This window comes from Terrapene carolina, unplaced genomic scaffold (genome assembly GCF_002925995.2).
Source record: "Terrapene carolina triunguis isolate 2854851 unplaced genomic scaffold, T_m_triunguis-2.0 Scaffold22, whole genome shotgun sequence".
Lineage (NCBI taxonomy): Eukaryota > Metazoa > Chordata > Testudines > Emydidae > Terrapene > Terrapene triunguis.
The window spans coordinates 24,031,326-24,055,745 of NW_020664373.1; the positions used below are offsets into that span (position 1 = coordinate 24,031,326).

The 24,420-nt window shown below is 45.0% G+C and overlaps 1 protein-coding gene across 1 annotated transcript in view; it reads left to right on the top strand.

Moving 5' to 3' along the window:
* Window positions 1-243: 243 nt before the first annotated feature.
* LOC112104201 (lanC-like protein 3) overlaps window positions 244-24,420 on the top strand; it is a 42,470-nt gene continuing 18,293 nt past the window's right edge. The window contains exon 1 of the mRNA XM_024196378.2: window positions 244-795. Within this exon, the coding sequence (XP_024052146.2) occupies window positions 244-795 (552 nt within the window). The remainder of the gene's footprint in view (window positions 796-24,420) is intronic.

Sequence of the window (24,420 nt, forward strand, 5' to 3'; positions counted from 1 at the left end):
GCGAGCAGCAGCAGTAGGCAGCGGCGGGGTTTCTCTGAGCCATTTAAACCAAGGCTGGAGCCAGCCCCGGCAATCGGCTCGCGAAGGGAGCAACGCTACGCTGCGGGGACGGGCTTTTACTCTTAATCAAACCCCCGCTCCGATTTCGGTGCAGCCGCCGCGGGCTGCTCGCCCAGCTCCTCCAAGGCACTGAAGCGGAAGCCGCGTCCCTGCGCCCCCTTTGCAGCCCGGCCCGGCGGGGGCATGGAGAGCAAGCGCTGCTTCGCCAACCGCTTCGATGACTACGCGGGCAGCCTGCCGGCCGGGCAGCGCCACGAGGCGGTGGTGCCCTGGGTCGCCTCCACCATCGAGCGCATCCTGCAGCAGGTGCCCCCGCTGGAGGGCGGCGCGGCGGCGGCGGCGGGGGGCGGCCTGTACGGCGGGCTGGCCGGGGTGGCCTACATGCTGTACCACGCCGCGCGCTGCCCGCTCCTGGCCCCGGCCCGGGACACCTACCTGCTGGCGGCCCGGCGCCTCGTCGACGCCTGCGTGCGCTACGAGGAGGAGTGGGGCGAGCCGGACGTTGACACGCGGGCCGCCTTCCTGCTCGGCGGGGCCGGGGTCTACGCGGTGGCCGCGCTGGTCTACCAAGCCCTGGGGCTGCCCGACTTCGGCCGGCTGCTGGGCCGGTTCCGGGAGCTGAGCCAGATCTGCGCCCCCGTCACCTTCCTGGAGTGCGGCTCCGACGAGCTCTTCGTGGGCCGGGCCGGCTACCTGTGCGCCGCCCTGGTGCTCAAGCAGAAGCTGGGCATGGAGGTAAAGGCAGCCGGGTCGCTGGCTCCCGCGCGTCGCTGTCCCCTTCCCCGGCGGGTCCCTGGGCTTAGCCCGGGCAGGGGCTGGCGGGGGAAGCGGGGGGCTCGCACTAGCGCTGGGCTCTGGCTGTTGTTGGGCCGGGTCCTCCTAGCCAGGGAACCCCCCGATGTCAGGCTTGGTCCCTCCCCGAGTGAAGGTGCCTGTCTGTCAGCCTGCTCCACGGTCACTTCAGTCAGCGTCCCTTGCAGGCAGGGTCTGGAGCTACCAACAGGACCCTCTCCCACCAGGCCTTGGGCTGTAGATGGGAGTCCCTAGTTTCCTGTCCAGGATGCCAAAGTCAATTGGTTTTTACTGAATGGCTGTTGGACTGTCACCCAAGACTCCGAATCTTTTCTAAAGTGAGGGCATGGGCTATATCTCAGGAGCCTTTGCCCTTTGTGTCCCTGGTTTAAAGGCAGCCTAGAATAAGGATGCAGCGTTCTGGAAAACTAACTGGAAAGAGAGACCGCTGAGGACCAAAGCAGGTAGAATATGGTCTTTCTCCTTATAAGGCAAATAAAGCTCACTGCCTTCACAGTGCAGGTCCTGATCATTTGGGGGGAGGGGAATTCCTGGGTGTTGAATGAACTGCAGGAATTACTTTGGGCTTCTCAGGGAAGGTATTCATAATATGAAGCAGATATTAAAACAGTATGTTGATTGATATGGAATAATAATAGTTATGATAATTAGCAATGATATACTTTGGATTGGCTGGGCCAGATTTTCAAAAACACTCAGAATTGAAAAGGCTTAGTCGCTCCAATTGTGAGACTTTTCCAAAGAGCTCAGAATCCAATTTGCAAATGCTGGCAATTTATTTTGGTGCCAAAATGGGAGATGAGTTTTTGAAAAGCTAGGGTGTAATTGTGATTGTCTTTGCCATTGACTTGAATAGAAATAGCATTTTACCTCCGGGCAGATCCTCTACTGGTGTAAAAGGTCATGACAATTTGGTGGGCCTTGGACCTTATCCTGACCACTGCTGAGCACTCACAGCTGCCACTGAATAAATAATAATAATTCCCATTTGCAATAAAGCTTGTCAGAGAGTAGTCAGTATTGTATCTAAACAGATATTCCTTAAATTCTTTTTCCAGTCCTCTTGTGAGGTCCGATTTTTGTTTTTGTTTTTTTCTATGCTCTGGCTTTTTTTCTCCTGGGAGAGGAAACAACTACTGCGAAATAGAATGTAAACATGAGCAATCCTGCCTTATCCTATACCAGTCACTGCAGTGGCAATTCAAGGAAATTCACACAATGGAGGATTCAAGGGACATCAGCATAATTAAGCAGCCATTAAAGGCAACAAGAATGTTAAACCAATTGAATTTTTTGGTTGAAAATTCTTGCAATAAGAGACACGTACTGTAGTATACTGTACATGTTTAAATGTTTTTTGTTCTTGTACAGCTTATTAACCAGAGATATTTAACAACAATAATACTGTGCACTTCTATAGCACCTTCCATCTGAGGATGCCATATACAGGGCCAAAGGGTGGTTTGTAGGCACAGCACAATACTGGGTGCAGCACAGGGCAGTACCACGCTGGGGGAACCCAGGAGGGATCATGCCTCAGAAAGGTACAAGCCATTCTGGAGCTTCAGGGTGCACAATGGGAGTGTGCACGCTGCTCATACCTGTGCTTATGATGGTATAGGGCAGGGGTCGGCAACGTTCGGCACGCGGCTCACCATGGTAAGCACCCTGGCGGGCCGAGCCAGTTTTATTTACATGCTGACGCGGCAGGTTCGGCCGAAAGCAGCCCCCACTGGCCGCGGTTCACCGTCCCGGGCCAATGGGGGTGGTAGGAAGCGGCGCGGGCGAGCGATGTGCTTCTCGGTATGGGAACTAGCAGTCCCCTCCTTGCAGCTAGAGTATAGACTGCAGTTGCTCCTGCCATTCACCGTGTTTAGTTCGGCACTCGCTGTCCTGTTCTTTCCCAGGGGCTACACCAGGGTTAACCAACCAGCCTTCATAAAGCAAAGTATTTTATTTAGAACAAAAGCACTCCAAAGAAAACATATCTTGAAAACAATAAACAGCTTATATGCAAGTGCCTTTCCAGGTGTCATTTTCCACATGAAAACCCTGGTAGGTTTCAAAGTCCTTCAAACCCCTTTTGTAAGGTCGGTCCTACTTGGTCCCAGAGTCAAATCAGTACTTGTATAGAGTGAGAGTGACCCCATCTCTGTAGCAGGCTGCCCATTTTATACAAGTCTTAGTTCTGTGTTTGTTGGGCCTTTTGAACCTGGTGAAAACCAGGATATGCAATTTCCCCCTTGGGGCAGTACTTTTATTTGCCTGTCTAGTGATTTACATTAATTGCCTACTAGTGATGTTAGTTCTCGATAGTTTATCCTTAGTGACTTCCCCTCAGTCATTGCATTGCTTGTCTTGTTTCAAGAAAAAAAATAATTCCTTCCCACCTGGCAGGTAACATACCAGGTGAGAAGACATACTGAGTCTCATGTTTTTTTCATAAAAATAAATCAGTTTTTCCAATTCTGCACACTTTTTATGCTTCTTCAGTAGTTAGATATCCCACAGAATGCATGTGTCCCCACAGATGCCCATGGAAACAGTGGTAAAAGTCCATTAAACTGTTAAAAGAACAGGAGTACTTGTGGCACCTTAGAGACTAACAAATTTATTAGAGCATAAGCTTTCGTGGGCTACAGCCCACTTCTTTGGATGCATTAAACTGTTGTTTGTATTCCTTCTATTAATGATATAACATTTCCCCCTCCTTTCCTTTTATTGTGGTGATGTTTCTGTCCATTTCCCTATTTAGGAGGCATGCCACTAGCTGATCTGGCTTATTCCCCTATACCTTCTTTTAGTGGTGTTATTGTCACTATCAGAAGATAGAGGAAAGGACAAAGAAATACAGATTGTTGTGTTACCAACCCCTTGAGATTTTTACAGCCTTTTAAAATAGGTTGAGGTTTTCTCTCAATAATCTGTACACTTGTAACATCTACTGACTTGATTAACCTACACTGGCAGTGGGGGGTACCGGAAGTGACAGTAGCGACCTATAGCAGTATGTTATGGGAGAAAACAAGCAGGGTTTGTGCTTTTGCCCTCTCCCGAGGTTTCCACAATGGGGTGGTGGCTTTAAACTGCTTTTGAGGCACCATAGGAATCCCATGGGAAGAGGCTTAATCAGCATTTTCTCTGAGCAACATAGCCACATCACTTCCCTGGTCTGAACCATCCATTTCTGGGGCTGGTTTGGCTGGCCAAAGGTCCCCAAGTGGTGCAGAGGTTGCAGAAGTCTCTTGCTTCCTCAAACCCATATCTGGGTGAACTTTCTGCTGCTGAGGCAGAGTCCAGTGTACTCCATGAATGAATCAAACTGCATGTTATATGATCTGAAATAATACCTCACTCTTATATAGTGCTTTTCATGAGTAGACCTCAAAGTGGTTTACAAAGGAGTCAGTGTAGTGAAAAAGCTGTTTCTGCTGCTCTTCTCCAATTCCCCAGGCATCTCTTGCTGGTCTACCTCCTTCCACGGACTCTTTGTGTACCCAGAATTTAAAAGAGCTTCTGTTTGCACCCTTCTGTTCACATCTTTCATTCTCTCCCCCCCCATCCCCCACTCCTTTTTGCTCTGTTCTTAAACATTCCTGGGATCCACAGGTCTATGACAGTTAAAAATTAAATACAAATGTGTTTATAGTGAATGTAAGGATTTTGAAAGATCTTGGATGGATCACTCTGGAGTCTGTCATCATCCATTTGTCTTCATAAGAGATACAGAATGGGCCCCTGTTGTGCAGACCTTCCCCACACTGCTCTTCTAATGTAACTCAATTCTGATCTAACTAATTTTGAGGTCAGGGGTTGATTCAGTTTCCATGCTCATTCAATATTTACTCTGTGCTTAGACTGCTAAGTACTGTAAAGTATTGTGGTGGTTTTCTGGACACCTGTTGTAACAATACTTCAATCATCGCTCATTTCATACAGGCTACTACACACCTTTGATGTCGCTTTTTGGTCACATGGACTAGGATTGGTTTTAAAGCAGGTACCTACAGAGGTGAAGGGCTTTCCCTCCCACACTAGTCCCCTGAAACGTATGTTCTCCCCTCTCCCTGATTTTCCAGTGCACCTATTTAGACTAGATTTTAAATTTAAATGTTTTTTAATAGTGAAGTTAAACTGAGAGTTTAAAGTGGGAGGTCTAACATACAAATAGGCCTAAACAAATCCCCTGGATCTGAAGGGTGGGTGTTCAGATCAGAATGCAGTTAAGATCTGAGTTCAGACCTGATCCTTATCTCTATAATGGACCAAAACAAAGCCACACTTCTTCAAAATCAGGATGCAAATTCTGAGATTGGGATACATGTCTAATGTTAGATAAACTTCAAAAATCTCAGTGGTATCACAGGTGCAACTCAGCATGTGTGAAAACTTCATTATCTGCTTTAAATATAAAAGGCAGAATTTTGTTTTGATAATGTTGATCTTCAAATCTATTCCTACCAGTGAAATGCTTTTGTCATACACGGATCTCACAGCACAGTCATTCAGGATTGGATATTTGATTGACACACAAGGTTGTAAGGCACACAGACAATCTCACATCCAGTAGTAATAAGGATTTTGATAGCTGATATCTTGAATAATGATAGTAATCTGACATTTGTTTATTACAGAAACAGGGTCAGTGAGGTAGTATCTTTCATTGGACAGACTTCTGTTGGTCCAATATTACCTCATCCACCTTGTCTGTCTGATATCCTGGGGCATACATTCTTGTATTATAAAAGGAGAATCTCACACAAAAGTGATGTCAGGTGTCTATATATTTCTTTATGCTGTTGAAAAAAATGTCTGTACTCCACTGTCTTTTAGCTGAAGAAGCAACTGAGTTTATGAATAATCCAAATTACAAAGTCATATTTAACAGATAGTTACTGTTTTTCCCCCAAAAGAAGTCTCCTGTATCCAGAGTGGAGCCCTACATTTCCATCCCTCTTCTTTTAACTCCACATCTTGGAGAGCCTATGCTATGGATACTGTTCCTCTGAGTCTAGCACACTGTCACTCAACAAATACATCATCATGGAGAACTGTTCTGTCTCTCTTTAAAATCAGCCAGTGTCACTCCTTAAACTGCTAGAGGGGCAGCTGTTGCATGCAAAGTATTCCTCTCCTCTGCATAGCTGAGTGTTATGTTCCCAGCCTAGGGGATGGAGCGGAACAACAATGGCTGTGAGCTTGCCTGCCTTCTCCCCCCCCCCTCCATGGGAAACAGTGCAGAGGGAGCAGAGATCCATCTGACAGAATGCATCAGAAAGGGTTGGAGGAAGATGTGCTGTATTGTTACATGTAATACAAAGGCAAACCTTAGTCCTGGAATAATCAGTGGGCAAGGCTAAAAAGTCCTTTTAAAATGAGCATTACCTGTAACATGTCATCTTTAATGGCAAGCCACTGTGCAAACACTTAGAGACATTGCAGGCATGTGGGGTCAGGGCATGGGTCTGAACCCGTCTCTGGAGACTGTTACATGTATGCCTGAGTGGTAAGCAGTCCCTGTATGCATCCAGAGCCAGCAAAACATTTGAATCCAAGGAACTTTGACTCAAGGTAGTCTGAGGTGCGCATACTACTGTTGTTCAGATTATCAGAAACTTATGATCACTTTGATGCAGTAATTTAAGCAGTTTCTTAGGGAGCAACATGCAAAGTAATTGTCTCCAATTTCCCAAATTCTTATGACAATTTTTTGTAAGAAAGTCCTTTGCCATTATAATACTTCTTTATATACCTATATTTGTTACCCCTATGTACCGCTCCTTGTTAAACACTAATGTGAATGCAGTGTTTTGGCCTGATTTTCCTCACTACATGAAGTTTCATCCTGTCTTACAGGGGACAGAATGGGTCCAAGGTTAGGAAATTAAACAGTGCAAATGAGTATGGGAGTGTGTGTGTGTGTGTGTGTGTGTGTGTGTGTGAGAGAGAGAGAGAGAGCGAGAATGTAGCAGAGAGTGTGAAAGAGAGATGGGAGGGAGAACTGGGAGGTGAGAAGAAGGGCGGGGGTTGATGGAATGATAGAGTGGGGAGAAGAAAAGAGCAGAGAAAAAGTGAGAAAGAAAGACAGAGAGCAAAACAGGATAAATATATAAGAACCAATATCCCACACGGAGTAGAATTTAGAGAGAAAGAGAATAAGAGCAAGAAATAAAATAGAACTTGGAGCAGGGTACAGTTTAAATAAATGAAAGCAGGTCCTCTTGCAAGCTTCTTAGCTGGTGTGAGTTGGCATAAGTCCACTGGTGGCAGTGGGGGCTATGCTAATTCACATCAGTTAAGAATCTAGCCCAGAGGCTAGAAAATACAGTATAAGGGCTGGGACTGTGAGAACCCCTCCCCCCCCAGAGGTACAGTTAGAGAGGTAAATCCTAGAGCTGCTTGAAAAATATTTTTTGACAAAAACAGGGTCAAATTTTAAATGAAAATGTTAATGAAAAATGTCTCATTTTTCAGTCAGCTCTAGCAAACATTGTTTTCTCCAACTCTACCCTTTGTTTTAACTTTATCTGTCCAGGATTTTATTGAGAAAGAGGCGATGGTTGGGTAGGAAGGAGAGTTGCTTGTTTGAAGAAGAGGAGAAGGAGTAGACCTCTTTCTCTCCCACCCCCCCAAGCTCCAAAACCCTTCTATCCCCCCACTGAACCCACCTCCACTAAAGCTCTCATTCTTTTTCTCCCCCCACAAGGAAAGGTGTCCTGTTTTCTCACTTTGCAAATCTGATCACCCTAGGCCATTGTTGCTGAACTTCATCCTTTGGTCTAATTACTAGCTCACAGGTCCAAAACCTCAATAGTTTCCTTACACACAATGTTCGTGTGGATCCCCAGGGCAATTTACAGTCTGTGTTTTACTGCCTCTTCAATTGTCTCCATTGGTTCTTTTTTCTCTTTGCTTGTTTGTCCTCCTGTCACCATTTTCTCTTCACACAAATACACAGATACACATGGAGAAGTCACTATTATTGTCAGCATTTACACACACTGATATCTGAGCAGCCACAGATTCTGCTTACAGGAGATAACTATGATAACTCTGGTGTCAGTTGGCAAATATTGACTTTTTAATGGTGATCACTACACTCCTTCTAACATTGACATTTTTCATGTTACGTACCTGCTACATTATATATAATGTACTAACCCCTCTCGAGGCACTCAAGGTGTTGCTTGAATAATTTAAAGTACAATGCAGTTAAAAACCATCACAAACCAAGCCATACAAATGAGGATTAAAAAGCCAAAGGATGTGCTGCCAGTAAAAAAGGGAGCAGGAAGGGACTGGTGTCTGCCATAGGGGCCAACAGTGAATACAAACGAAAACATTTTCTGAAAAAGTAACATGTTCAGATGTTTTAAAAGTGAGAAGAGATGAATTGAGCCAGGTATTCCAGGGGACTGAGTGCTGTACATGAAGAGTTGTTATAGGAATCTAAGATTCAACATTAGAACCCTTGAACTATGGGTGGATCTGAGCACAGATATGTACCATGACTAGGGTTCCGTATCTGTCATGGAGGTCACGGAAGTCACTTCCATGACTTCTGCAGGGGCCAGGGTGGCTGACTCCACAGATGCCCAAGCAGCTGGATCCGGGGCCAGCTGCTCACGTGGCTCCCAGGACAGCCATACCAGCCACTGCTGGAGCGGCCCTGGGGACAGCCACACCAGCCGCTGCTCCGGCAGCGGTCACAGTGTGGCTGGAGCAGCTGCAGTCCGTGGCCCTGGGCAGCGGTCCCTGGCCATCCAGCCCCATACAGCCCCGCCAGCAGTGCCCCCCCAGATTTCCCCTCTCAGCAGCATCCCCCCCATGGCCCTCCAGTGCAACCCCCCCCCTAAGATTTAATCACAGGTATTTTTAGTATAAGTCATGGACAGGACACAGGCCATGAATTTTTGTTTATTGCCCGTGACCTGTCCATGACTTGTACTAAAAATACCCATGACTAAATCATAGCCTTAACCATGACTAGGAGGTCTCAGATATAGAGATTCCTCTCTATTAAACCAACAGGGCCAGCTTCCTCTCTGTTAATTCAACAGGGCTGGCCTAAAATCAGTCCCACTGTATAGGCAGCTAGTATAAAGAATGCAGATTTACTTCTGGGGGAATTCTGTGCCATTGCGCACATGCAGAATTCATGTTCCCCCACAGATTTTTTTTCTCCGTAGAAAATACATTCTGCCAGAGAGACACTGCAGTTATGCCTTTTGTCCACCAGGGGCTGCTGTGGCACCTGAACAGATGGCAGCCATCTCACAGCCTGGAGCAGCCAGCTGCTGATAGGGAGAAGGAGAGGCTGTGTTCCTCACAACACCCTGCCCGCAGGGCGAGGTGAGGAGGCACAGGATATGGGGGAGACAGAGCGGGGCATACGGGGCTGCTGGAGGGTCACATAGACTGGGGGTCAGAAGGGCTAGTGGGAGGATAGACTGGTGCAGGGCCATGTGTGGGTAGGGAGGGGCAAGGCCACATGGGGACGGGGGATGTGGCTGAGTGGGGGTACAGGGACACATGGGGATGAGGAGAGGGGGTGAAGGTACATATGGGGACAGGGTCTGAATGTGGGAGGCTCCCCAACGCCCTAACAATCATTTTCCCCCCCTTCTCTCCCCCAAAAAACCCTGTTCCATACTTCTCCCACCCACAACCAACAACCCTCCAGGTTCATTCCCAGGCTCCTTCTCAGCAATTACTTCCCTGTCCCTCAGCTCCTCCATTAAACCTGATTCCCCCAAGCCTTTGTCAGAAATACGGTTCTGTATTGTAGTTTAAATAAATTATTACTCAAAGTTCTGTATTAATATGCCTAGTAAGGAACCTATTTGTCAAAAAACATTTCCCAAATCTTTTTTGTTGTCTACATTGGTACAGACATACTTGCTGACAGGTATTTTGAAATAAATTACCAAAATAATTGAAACTGATGTGATTATATTGTATTATTCTGACAAATGAAAAATGCAGAATTTTAAAATATTGTACACAGAATTTTTAATTTGTTGGCAGAGAATTTTTATTTTTTTGGCCAGAATTCCCCCAGGAGTAAGAGCAGGTGCAATGTGCTCACGGCTCCTCACTTCAGCGAACAGGGATGCTGCTGAATTCAGCACTATCTGCAAGTGGTGGAAGTGGTGTGCTGGAAGCAACTGGGAGGGATTTCAAATAGTTAAGTCTCCTGATTCCATGGGCCTACATTGCTGTTGTGAGGTTATTGCAACAGATGAGGTATGTAGTCACATTGTTTAAGGCATCCACCATAAATTGGGAGCTTGTTTTCCAGCTGATTTGAATATAACTTTTTGTATCAGAATAACGGTGTATTCAATCAGGTGACAATTTCTGATGCAGCTGTACGTCAAATTGCCTTTTCATCTGCATCTGTCACGAGATACTTTGAATGTTGATGGGAATGGGACGTAACATTGTGTGGTGAGTCATAACTTCAAGTCCAGTCCAGCAAGATGGAATACAATTAAAATATTCCCCCAAAGGCAGTTATTTCATATCTGTAGTGTAAGATTATTTTCAGTTAGTAATTACTGAACTGATTATTTTTCGTCTGAGTAGCAGTGGCAAAAGAATTGGAATAGCTGTTTCAGTGTAGACAAATATATCATAAAGTATCTTAATAGCAATCCAAGCTGTTGCTGAGTCATTTGCTGTTTCTCAGGTCAGAATACTCTGATGTATGAGAGAAGACGTATAAATTAATTCTTCTTGCAGTTGCTCAGCATCCCTAATATTAATGGTTTAGTATCTCTTGCTGAGGAGCAATGCATTGTGAACAAGATTAACTGACTGTCAGATAGCATTTCTGACCAACAAAAATAAAAAGTTTGAATCATGACAGTGAATTTTAAATACACCCTCTAGCTGTTCAAGGCATTTAGCCATCTGGTATGGCTGATTTATCTCTTCATGTCTTCCCTCGCTAACTCAGTGGCTTTCCATGTCAGGGGTTTAATTGTAACTAGTACACTTGAGGGTAGTGATTCAGTCCCTAGTGCACTGCAGTCAGGAAATGTAAGCATGGTCATGCTTAGATTTTGATGCACAGGAAGTAGAAGCCATTCTTAAGAATATTTGGGCCTGGGGATAAAAAAAGCATAAAGAGATTATTTAGTCAGTGCATCATTTAGTGGCAAATGGTGGGTGTTCAGTGTTCTGCACTGGTGGTATTCTGCAGTTTACTTCCCTAATACTAGTAGTTAAAATTGTGCCATCTAAGTACCCCACTTACAAGTAAGTGATGCTGGGCAAATATATGAAGTATAACAAGGGAATCATAACCATAAGAGCTGTGGACTGGTATGCAAAATTATAATTTACCAACTTCTACAACTCAAGAAGCTTCTTTTCAAATAGGCCAAATAATCAATCTCCTTACTTTTGTTTCCTGAATGCTCATGTAAGCTTCTTTATTTCTTGACTTGGCAAAGCTGATTGATTAAGAGCCTGTTTACCGTACAGTGCTAATTGAGCCAATCCAGGTTTGTCCAGCGCAATTCAGGGCATCTGTGTTGTAACACTTTACTTTCTTTGTAGTTAGATGGGACAACATATTTTATAGAACTTCATTGTATACTGTATCACGACAGTTTGTCATGATATGTCATCCTAGCCCCACTATAAACTAAAACAGGAGGTAAACAAGTGGAGTTCCTCCCAGGCCTCAGTGTAAGCACTCCCCAGACCCATTGTTTATATGGTTTGTTCTGGAGGACCCTTCTGTTCCTGCCTCTAGGTCCTTCTCCCTCAAAGAGGGATGCCCTGTATATCCTGGATAAACTAGTAGGACCCACCTGCCAGCATGAGTCAGCAGAAATAATTCTATCTTTTTGAAAGTGTCTAGCAGCATAGTCCAGCATAATCAGAGGTAATATTAGGGTCATTAGAATTGTGTTCTCATAGAAGCAAGGATGATCTTGTAGTAAAGGCACTGGACTGAGACTCAGGAGATGTGGGTTTAATTATTGACTTTGCTACAGACGCATGTGACCTTGAACAAGTCATCTATGCTCCAGTTTTAATTAATGGGAGCATCAGTGCCCAGCACCTTTGAAAGGCTAGTCCTTAATCTTTGTATGCTTAGGCTTCCCATCTATAAAATGGGAATTATACTGCTTTCTTGTCTCAGGAGCTAATCACTTGTAGTTGCATTTGTAGTGTTGATGGGGGCCTAATATGCATATGGCAAATTCAATATTTTAAATTCAAATCAGATGCAAGATCTTCAAGTACAAAAGCATCTGAAAAATTCTTAACTGACAAAACAGCAAAAAAGACTTTCCTCTGCGTCTTGAACTAAGTATTGATTTTGTTTTTTCCTGTTCTTAGAGAGCTGAATCAATATTAATTTTGATCTAGAGCTTTCTCATACTGGCCCATCACTGTTTGGACAGTGGTGATGATGTCATCAAAGATCTCTGTGAATAATATTTGTTTAACTGCTACAGAACCAGAAGACAAAACCTAAATGGATGACTTTGTAGTATTTTTGATCTATAAGTATTACAAAAGTGGTCATTTATTTTTTAAAATTTACTATTTAGTGGTAGAGTTAAAAAAATAAAAACACATAGCAAATAGTTAGGGTCAAATTCAGAGTTAAGTCTAAGGGAATCTAAAATACTGAAACTTGCACCTTTTGGCTGATCAATTTAGACTCTTGACATACACCCATTACATGGGACCTCTGAATTTCTTCCCCAGAGTCTAAGGGATTCTAAGTTAGTGTGACTTGAACTCCAAGGAGGGCCAAAAGAAGGGGTAGATTATAGTAAATTAAACTCTCTAAGCCCCACTCACATCCTTCCCCATGTCTACGAACCCTTTCTCCAAACTCATCTCACTCTCTCCTTCTCACCTCCAAGCTCTTCATTCTCTCCTCACTTTCCCTGGTGCCCCTTCCCAAATTCCTCCAATCTCTTCTCCTTTTTCAAATGTACTCTACTTTTTTCTTTTCTCCCTCTTTTCAAACCCTGTCTCTCATATCTCCTTCCAGAATCCTTCCCTGCCAATAGTGTTCGTTCTCTCTCGCCTCAAAATTCCCCTCCTCCAGCTTCCCAAACACAACTTATTCTCTTAGGCCTGGTCTACACTAGGAACTTACAGCTGTATAGCTACATCTCTTAGGGGTGTGAAAAGTCCACTCCCCTGAAAGATGTAGCTATACTGACCTAACCCCCAGCGTAGACAGTGCTAGGTCAATGGAAGAATTCTTGCGTCGATCTAGCTACCGCCTCTCGAGGCGGTGGATTACCTGCGCCAATGGGAGAACCCCTCTCGCTGACATAGGTACTGTCTGCGCTGAAGCGCTACAGTGGCGCAGCTACTGTAGCATTTTAAGTGTAGACATAGCCTTATCTTCCTTTCTCCAAATCTCCCAGTCTATTCCCTCCCTCCCTCAAATCTTCTCCTCTATGTTTATTAGTTGTAGTACACAAGAAATCAGCACATGAATTATTTGCAATAAAAGGGGCATTGTCACAGGGTGAGATGGGCCTTTAAGAGGAGTGAAGGTGCAGGGTCCCACCTGCGATGAGTTTTGTCCCTTGGGATTTGACTGGGAAGGACCATGTGACTGACCATGTGAACCGCATTCAAGCCTGCGGGGGAGGGTGTATTGAAGAGACAGGCTGTTGCTCACTTTGGGAGAGATGAGACCTGCGTGGTAGCTTGCCTCAGAAGCTTAGGTAGCAGCCTGGTCGGAATGGAGTCTGTGAAGGACTTTACCTGAGAAACTAAGAAGAGAAAACTACAAGGACAACAGACCCAGGCCCTGCTTCAAGGCTGTAGCCTCTGATACAAGAGGAGAGGAAAATCCCAGGGTTTTCCCCTCAGTGCACTTGGAAGGGCCAAAGGGCCTAGAACTATGGAGTCTTGGGGAGGGCTGCAAGACTTTTGTTTGGGTTGGACTGTAAGTTGTATGATAATAAACAAGGTGAGGAGACTTTTTCTTTTCTTTTCTTTCTGAGCACTAAGCATGTGACTGATAGAAAGGGACAACTAGGGTTATGGAGACTGCACAGCTATCTAACATTCTAACTGCATAGGGCAAATGCAGGGAAGGGGGAAACAATGACATTAACTGGAGACTAGGTGCTGCCAAGACACACTAATGTATATTTACACACACATACTCTTCTTTCTATTTTATTCATAAATTGTTCTTCCTCTTCTTTGTGGTCCTGGAAAAAAAAGAACAAATTTTGCTTTGTCTCTGTGTGATTTGTGAATCTGTCTGTCTTGTCTGGCTGGAGCAGCATTTCCCTCCTGGTTCTGATTGATCCATTTTCCTCTTGTTTGCACTTCCACACCATGCCTTGCCTGGTGCCTCATGCATTTTTCATTTGTTTTTTTCTGTACCTCTCTTTTTCTCCTTTATCAATCTCTAGCCTCTGCTTCCTTCCCATTTGTGATAATCTTTCTCATTCCCTGGTCAAGGTTTTCCTTTGCATAGCTCCAGTCCACTGTGGTGACTGTGCAGCAGACCTGCAAATTGAAATTGACCAGACTTTTTGGTAAGTTTCACTTGGCAACGGGCAGTGTGCAAAAAACGATGATGCTGAGCAGCCATGCTAGTGCTTGCTGTGGTTTGCTTCTTTCCCTTTGTGCGCACCATGTGCTGCAAAGTGAAAACCTAAGAGCTTAATACATTTCACATGACAGGCAAGGGGTACAGAAAATGGGACTGCTCACAAGTTCAACTGTGCTCAAGTGCTTTCCTGGACTGGGGCCACTTTGCTGAGCATCACAACTGATCAGAAAATGGTAAATATTCTCTCTGAGAAACTCTGAAAGAAATAATTTCATGTGGTTTGCAACTTTGTGGAAAATATTCAGGTATGTGTGTGGGATTTTTTTTTATTTTTTTACCAAAATTTTTCAAGTAACAGTTTTTGTTTTGTCAACAAGAGAAGAATTTTACCAAAAACAGATAATTTAGAATTAAATAGCAATTTTCCTTGTGGAAAAAGGGCCATTTTTTGTGGCGACGACACAGGAAAGGAAATAGAACACCAGGTTTCTGGTAGCTAGAGAGCTTTAAAAGCCTGAAGCAAAAAGCCTCCCAGGAAAACTTTTCCTGGGGTTTTTATTCTTCTCCTTACTTTGTTTACAACTCTTCTTAGTGGTTACATTTCTGCGCATAGAGAAGCCAGGCAATATACATGCACACAAGATAACGGACCCATCTCTTGAGCGCGTGAACACCAGCTGCGAGGGTGATGTCAGGTTGCCAATAAGTTTCCCAAATACAGACACTGGGACAAGGTCACTCCTGCCTCGTTGCCAAGGGAACAGTTTGCCGTTCTCGTGGGCATACGATTCGGGAACAACACATTCCTACAATTTTTAATAAAAAAGAAATGTTGATGGAAAACTTTTAAACAGATCTACTTGGCACGCTTTAGGACTGAGCCAATAGAGCAGATATTCAGGCCTGCATGTCATGTGGTGCTGTCTGAAACTGTGATTTTTTTTCCCCCCCTGTAGAGCACAGGCTTCAGAGGGCATCAAAACATTAATATGTAGGCATTGGAATGTTTAGAAGAGTCATAATGGAAATGTCTTAAATGAACAGTTGTAGTGTGGCTCACCTGAAGTGACTCAGAAAACACAAATGTCATCATCATGTCCATAAGTGGCTGGAAAAGCCTTCTTCCTCCCAACTACAAACCCACTGGAGGTGGAGCAGAGAATTTAGTGCTACCGGGACAATTAGTACCATGCAATCAGTAGGCAGAGATGATGGTAGCACTTCTAGATTCTGAGATGACAGGTCATCTATAAATGCCGTGGGTTATTATGTATTAGTGCTGGTGGTGCTGTGACTTGTTCTGGGGCTGGTACTTTCCCCCCCTTCTTTCCTTGTAAAATATGAGAGGTTTGTTTATGGAAACCTGACACAGCGGTCTCATTTTCCCAAGGTGTACTTAGCTTCTGTGCCCTAACAACTGAGAGTGAGTTGCAAAAAGCAAAGAATTACAAGGCTTTCACCTTGTCTGTATGCAAGGTTCAAACATTTCACAAGGAGAAACCACCCTTCCAGTTTGTTTTACTACTCCATATTAACTAATTTATGTTTAAAAAGGTGTCACCCACTCTTCTTCCTCAATTGAATCCCTGATCCTAATCTTGTCCTTGAAGCATGGTAGCATCAAACATAAATGATGTCTGAATTGTCTTTATTTGAGACTGACTTGAATTATATTTATATTAATGAACACAGTTGTAGTCTTCTTGCCACAGAAGACTCTCTCTTGTTGCTCTGTTATGTTTCAGAATTGTCTTTGTGTCAGTATCACTTATGCATAGGAAAAGCTTAGCTCTAGCATCCGGTCAAAATTTCTACCATGGTTTAGAGCAGGGATTGGCAATTTTGGCACGTGGCCTGCCAGGGTAAGCCCCCTGGTGGGCCAGGCCGGTTTGTTTACCTGCCCCGTCTGCAGGTTCGGCCGATCGCGGCTCCCACTGGCAGCTGTTGGCCGCTTCACGCCAATGGGGGCGGCGGGAAGCAGCGCGGGCCGAGGGATGTGGGAGCCGCGGTCGGCCGGACCTGTGGACGCGGCAGGTAAACAAACCGGCCCGGCCCGCTAGGGGGCTTATCCTGGCGGGCCGCGTGCCAAAGGTTGCCAATCCCTGGTTTAGAGTGAAATAGTAGCCTAAAATTCACATGATTTAGAGGACTGTATAACCTTCATCTAATCTTTCCCCCTTACCCTATCAGCATTCTTTCCCTAGCTTCTGATGGTATTTCTACTCAATTGCTTATATGCATGGCACAAATTGCAAATCAGTAAGCAAAGTAAAAATGGCATAGTGCCAATGTGGAGTTATCTTCTATTGTTTTTGCTTCGTATTGCTGACACCACCTGAAAATGATTCACTTAAGATTTTATTACTTTTGAATGAGTTTATTTTGTGGCTTACCTCATTTAACCAGACCTTTTTGGGGGGTATCCTCTTCCTCATCAGTGACTACTTAGATATACTGCTAGATGTCATTCTTTCCATAAATATCAAAAGAATAATAGAACTGTGAATATAAAGCAGCATGACTTACATAGATACATAAATATTGCAAGACAAACTTTAACTTTTTGTTAACAGAATTAGTAACGGATGGAAAAGCAGTAGATGTTCCCTGTTTAGATTTTAATAAAGCTTTTGATGCCATGTCAAATGTAATCTTCCTTGAAAACTGAATCCAAGCTGATTTGGACATGAGCATTGTCATGTGGATTGGAAATTGGCTGAAAGACCATATTCAAAAGTAATGATAAATGTAATATGTAAAGTTGAGGGATGATCTCTAATGGGCTCCTGTAGATTGATGTTGGGTCTGGTCTAATTTGTCGTCATATTAGTGATCCAGAAGAGGCAGTAAGCAGGATGAGACTTGCATTGGCGTCTAAGCTGAGACAAGCAACAAATACCCATAAGGACAGAGGGAAAAGTACAACGAGATCAGAAGAGATTAAAAATAGAGATAAAATAAGATTCAATTTTGAAAAGTGCTGATTATATCTGGGGAAAATACACACTATCTGTGTTGCAGATTAAGGGCAAAACCTATGTCCAAGTAATGCTGGAAAAGCCCTTCTGAATACATACTGGAACCTCATTTGCCGGTGCCTTATACCTTGTGTAGTCACTTGCACCTGTGCCAGGTAGGTATAAAAATGTGTCTATGAAATCTACGCTCTCTTATACCAGTGCTGATGTTTCACAGGTGCTTTGCACTCAGTCTGGGTAGGAGTGAATAATTATAGTAGATGCAAGATTGTGGAGAATCAGGCCAATAGGCATGAGTTTGCAGTGCAGTATGGCATCAAGAAGGCCAATGCTACCTTGGGCTACATATACAGATATGTCATGCAGTACAGAGATCATGATCACACTGTATATGACTCATAGAAACACTGACATTGCCCCTACAGAAATGCCATAATAGATTAGACCATTGGTTCATCTAGTCCAGTATCCTGTCTCTGACAGTGTGGCCAGATGCTTCAGAGGAAGGTGCAAGAAACTCTGCAGAAGGTTGTCATGGAATGCATTGTCCATAAGGAAAGCTTCTTCCTAAACCCCGTTACTTAGGGCATGTCTACACTACGAAATTCAGTCAATTTTATAGAAGTCGATCTTTAGCATCCGATTTTATACAGTCGATCGTGCGTGTCCCCACTAAGCGCATTAGGTCGGTGGAGTGTGTCGTCAATACCGTGGCTAGCATCGACTCACGGAGTGGTGCACTGTGGGTAGCTATCCCACAGTCCCCGCTGCCCATTGGAATTCTGGGTTAAGCTCCCAATGCCTGATGGGTCAAAAACATTGTCGCGGGGGTTTTGGGTACATGTCGTCAGTCTCCCCTCCCTCCTTGAAAACCACGGCAAACAATCATTTCTCACCTTTTTTCCTGGGTTATCCATGCAGACGCCATAGCATGGAGCCCACTCAGCTGCACACTGCTTTTGTGAGCATTGTAAACACCTCGTGCATTATCCTGCAGTATGTGCAGAGCCTAGCTAGGAGCCGCCAGCACGAGGAAGATAGGAGGACATAGACACAGATGTTCCTGAAAGCATGGGATGTGGCAATTGGGATATCATGGCGGCATTGGGCATGTTGATACAGTGGAATGCCGATTCTGGGCCCAGCAAACAAGCACAGACTGGTGGGACCGCATAGTGTTGCAGGTATGGGATGATTCCTTGTGGCTGCAAAACTTTCGCATGCATAAGGCCACTTTCCCCACCCTGAAGCGCAGGAATACCAAGATGAGACCTGCCCTGACACTTGAGAAGCGAGTGGTGATAGCCCTTTGGAAGCTTGCAACGCCTGACTGTTACTGGTCAATCAGGAATCAATTTGGAGTGGGCAACTCTACCGAGGGGGCTGCTGTGATCCAAGTAGCCAAGGCAATCAATAACCTTCTGCTAAGAAGGGAAGTGACTCTGGGAAATGTGCAGGCCATAGTGGATGGCTTTGCTGCAATAGGGTTCCCTAACTGTGGTGTGGCGATAGACGGAACCCATATCTCTATCTTGGCACCGGAGTACCTTGCCAAACAGTACATAAACCGCAAGGGGTACTTCTCAATGGAGTTGCAAGCACTGGTGGATCACAAGGGCCATTTCACCGACATCAACGTGGGATGGCCGGGAAAGGTGCATGACGCTCACATCTTTCGGAACTCCGGGCTGTTCAAAAAGCTGCAAGGAGGGACTTTCTTCCCAGACCAGTTCAACTATAGGCTGAGCAAGTGCAGAATGGTGGTAGAATGTGCCTTTGGACATTTAAAGGGGCACTGGCGCTGTTTGCTGAGTAGGTTAGACCTCAGCAAAAACAATATTCCCATTGATATTGCTGCTTGCTGTGTGCTCCACAATATCTGTGAGAGTAAGGGTGAGACACGTATGGTGGGGCGGGAGTTTGAGGCAGATCGCCTGTTGGCCAATTTTGAACAGCCAGACACCAGGGCAATTAGAAGAGCACGCATCAGAGAGGCTTTGAAAAACAGTTTCATGACTGACCAGGTTATGGTGTGACAGTCGTGTGTTTATCCTTGATGCAAAGCCCAGCCCCTTTGGTGAATGTACTTCCCTGTAAGCCAATCCCCATACCCCCCTTTGACCACAGCTGGCACAGGAAATAAAGTCACTATTGTTCTGAATCGATTCATCCTTTATTTATTAAAAAAACCTTGAGATCACTGACAACGCTGACTAGTAAAAGGTAGCCCGGGTGGGGTGGGGGAGGAGGGAAGGACAAGGCCACATTGCTTATTGTAGCAACACTACAAATCAAAGCTGTTTGAATGACAGCCTGCTGTTGCTTGGACCATCCCCTGGAGTTTAGTGGCTGGGTGCCCGGAGGCTGCCCCCCACGTTCTTGGGCGTCTGGGTGAGAAGGGCAGGTAGTTATACAATGGCTGCAGCGGCGGTCTGTGCTCTTGTTGCCTTCCCTGCAGCTCCACCAGACACCTGATCATGTCCATTTGCTCCCCCATTAGCTTCAGCATCTCCTCCTACGTGTTCCGATCACACTCACTGAATGCTTTCCTGGCCTCTGCCACCGAATGCCTCCAAGCATTCAGCTGTGCCCTATCAGTGCAGGAGGACTGCATGAGCTCTGAAAACATGTCATCACGAGTGCGGTTTTTTTCACCACCTAATCTGCGATAACCTCATGGACAGAGTTTGATACGGGGAGCATAGAAACATTTGCAGCTGCAGGGGGGGAAAAGGGAGAGTAGAATTTAAGAAGATACATTTCTGAGAACAAAAGGGAGACTCTTTCACAGTGAATCAAGCAATTCACAGCAGACCGCACATGTGTTATAGGTACAAGGTCGCATTTTGCCTTTTATATTGAGCGCCTGCCAGTATGGTGACACATCACACATGGCTGGACAACAGAATTCGGTTTCCAGGCAGCCATGGTAAGCCAAAGGGTACGTGGGGTCAGGGCCGGCTCCAGGGTTTTGGCTGCCCCAAGCAGCCAAACAAAAAACAAAAACAAAACAAACAAAAAAATCTGCGATCGCGATCTGCGGCGGCAATTCGGCGGGAGGTCCTTCGCTCCGAGCAAGAGTGAGGGACCGTCCGCCGAATTGCCACCGAACAGCTGGACGTGCCGCCCCTCTCCAAAGTGGCCGCCCCAAGCACCTGCTTGGTAAGCTGGTGCCTGGAGCCGGCCCTGCGTGGGGTTGGCTTCTTCCGCGTTCATAACATGTGGGAATGGTTTCAAACTGCAGCGTCCTCCATTCCCATAGCAACCAATGCCGGTTGGGTTTGCTGTTTAAAAGGAGGGGCTGTGGTTTTGGGGTGGATGTGCAGCGCGCACACACACACCCCTCCAGGATGATCCCTTTTAGCCAAGCGCAAACAGCCCAGCATGACCGGGGTCTAATGTGCCAGGAATCACCAAACGGAGCGGATTACTGTTCCCTTACAAAAATTTCCCTATTTCAACCAGGTGACCATGAATGATATCACTCTCCTGAGGCTGACACAGAAAGATAAAGACCGAATGTTGCATGAATGCGACCAAAACCCAGGACCAATTGCTACCATGCTTTGTGCTGCAATGATTCCAGACTACTTGCTACTGGCTTGGCGTGGTAATGTTTCCTAACGTGGAGGACGAAATAAGGCAGCCCTCCCCAGAAACCTTCTGCAAAGGCTTTCAGAGTGCCTCCAGGAGAGCTTCATGGAGATGTCCCTGGAGGATTCCCACTCCATCCCCAGACACGTTAACAGACTTTTCCAGTAGCTGTACTGGCCGTGAATGCATCCCAATTGTTTAGGGTAAATCAAACATTAAACACAATTGCTTTTAACCCCTGTAGTGTAGTTACAAATGTGCACTCACCAGAAGTGCCTTCTCCACCTTCAGGGTCCGGGAACAATTCGCCCTGGGAGGGTATTGGCTCCAGGGTGAGGAAAAGGTCCTGGCTGCCGGGGAGAATGGATTCTATGCTTGCCTGCTGCGCATTCTCCTCCTCCTTCCTCATTCACAAAATCCTCCTCCGTGTTGCGTGAGGCTGCCACCTTGCAGGTGTCCACGGACAGTGGTGGGGAGTGGTAGGGTCCCACCCTACCACTGGCATGCAGCTGATCATAGAAGCGGCATGTCTGGGGCTCTGACCCTGAGTGACTGTTTGCCTCCTTTGTCTTTTGGTAGGCTTGCCTGAGCTCCTTAATTTTCACGCGGCACTGCTGTGTGTCCCTGGTATAGCCTCTGTCCACCATGCTCTGTGCGATTTTGGCATATATATCAGCATTTCTTCTACTGGTTCGGAGTTCTGCCTGCACAGATTCTTCTCCCCATACAGAAATCAGATCCAGTGTCTCCTGTTCACTCTGTACGGGGAGACTTTGGCAAACCAGTAAAGTGCCTGAAACCACTATGGCTTATTGTTAAAGACAGCCTAGTCAGCAAGATGTTAAAAGCAAGTCTTAACCAAGGCAGGAGGGGGTTGTGGCGTGCCACAGAAAGGGCAGCTTGGCCCCGCGTCCTTCCTGATAAGAATTGTGTTGAAGTTGCTGATACATGCGTTTTAAAAGAGTAGGATATGCCCCAGGAATGTCTATTGAGGTCTCAAGGATGCAGGCTCTGGAAAAACCCACACCTGGTTAATCAATAATCAGAAGGAACCTCTTGCTCGATCATTAAAACTGCTTACTTAACAAGGTTTCTGTAAGGGACGTGTCATTGTATTACTAATGTATAAATAAGGGGAAAAAGCTTGAGATAGGGGGACTCCTTTGTGGGGGGGACTCTTCGGGACTGGTCTCTCCCTCTGGATGCATCTTGTGTTCCCCACCGGCAGATGGGCTGCCACTGTGCCACTCGAGAGCCACACTCAGCTTTGGTAATTATCAAGGGTTGGGGTGTTTTACTAATGCTGTTGCGGACGTGTGTAAGTGCTTGATACTAGTAAAGTTTCGCTTTAAGTGAAAGCACTCTTGTGTTGTCCTGTTTGTGCCAGCCATCTATCAGTCAGATGGCCGTGTCTCCCCTGATTTATTTCCTGACACCTCCTCACACAGAGTAAAGTTACCAAGAGTTTTGGGTTGAAAGAACCCCAGGTAACAGCTCCATGCTGGAGCTCGTTTGCGATTCTGGGACTGCATGGTCACCTGTTCTGCTGAGCTCGCCATGCTGACCAAACAAGAAATGAAATTCAAAAGTTCCCGGTGCTTTTCCTGTGTACCTGGCTAGTGCATCGGCGTTGAAAGTGCTGTCCAGAGCGGTCACATTGGAGCACTCTGAGATAGCTCTTGGAGGTCAATGCCATCAAATTGCACAGTGCTGCGACCAGGAAGGTCGATTTTAGCACTACTCCCCTCATCGAGGAGGAGTACAGCAGTCGATTTTAAGAGCCCTTTAGGTCAGCGGAACGGGATTGGTTGCGTAGACGCATTCCTTATAAAATCGACCTAATGCAGCTAAATTCAACCTAACCTCATAATGTAAACCAGGCCTTAGAGAGACTGTCTTATGCCCTGAGGCACAAGGGTTTACATTCATTCCAAAACCTTGGGTTGAGATCTTTCAGAGCTGATTGGGAGATTTAACTCCACAACTTCCATTGAGATTAAGGAGAGTTTGGCTAAATTCCCAATGGCAAGACATAGAACTGCAGAAATTTAGAAGGATCAAATGATTGAATTGAATAGTAACTCTATTTTGTTAATTTGGTTAAAGAAGTTTCACTTTGGAGATTACCAAGCAAATTATTTGTCAACTCATAGGAGCCAGTGGAGTTACTCCAGATTTACATCAGCGTTTGTGAGGTCAGAATCTGGCCTGTGGAGTTGAAATATTTTTGCAGCAGGTGTATATGTTCCTCTGAAGAGTTGCAGTGTGAATGTTTTAACATAAATGCTGAAGTAGGTTACATAATGTTTGCCAGCACTAAGGGACCAAATCCTGATCCAGTTAAAGTCACTGAGAGTTTTGACATTGACTCTAATGAAACCAGGTGTTGGCTCCAAATCCCTAATTTTGGTCAGTATTATCAGTCTAAATTGACCTATGAATAGAGATTGTATGGGGTGCAATATCTTCCCCAAATAATGCTATTAGTTGAGCCATGAGTGTATTAAGCAGATATTCCTAAAGAAGTATCAACAAAACCTTAGCACTCCTCACCTATCGTATTCATTATGTCACTTTATTTTCTTCCAACTTAATCCTTTCTAAAATAGTCCCTCTGTTTGTCCCCTTTTGAACTATCATAGTTGTTATGAGGAAAAATGATGGGCAAAGCTTAATGACATACACAATTGCTGTGTAAAGTTGATGTATACAATAAGCTGGAACTATGTTCAGTAAACTGGATTATTGTATAATTTTTATAGAGTATTTCAGCAGGCACTTAGATACCATAGTGATTGGTGCAGTACTGTACAAAAACACATTCACATATACCTATGTGCTCTGAGAAATATAGATGTTTGAATTATTATTGTCCATGTATCTGGTATAAATTAAACTTTTTGTTGGGTAAATAGTGAAACTCCTAGGACTTTAATAGCTCTTCCCTGTATTTCTCTGCAGAAATGGAGTAAATCAGATTCCATCAATTACATTTGAAAAAGCAAGTATGTAATCTGCTAACAAGTCATCCTAAAAGCTACCTTGATTTAAAAATTATCTCTAGTGGGGATTTTATCTTTAGAGTGTGTTATTACTGCTCTTTATCTTGGAGCTTTATCTTCAGAAATTATCTTTTCATTTGGTTTTGTTTAGTAGTTATAACACAACACTACTGTTGTCTGTATAAAGCGTTCTCTTTAGTTCACAAGCTGACAAATGCTGAAGGTGAAGTCCTGTCAATTATGTGGCTATTTTTTTTAAAATCCTGCTTAAGTGTAACTCTTTAGAGCACAAAAGACTACCACATTATATAACATCATAAAACAACCCCGCCATCCTCCCCTGTTCGGTGTTAAGTTGGCAATTCACAATACCATGGTAATTTACCATCTGCTAGCATATGGTCTGTTGCTG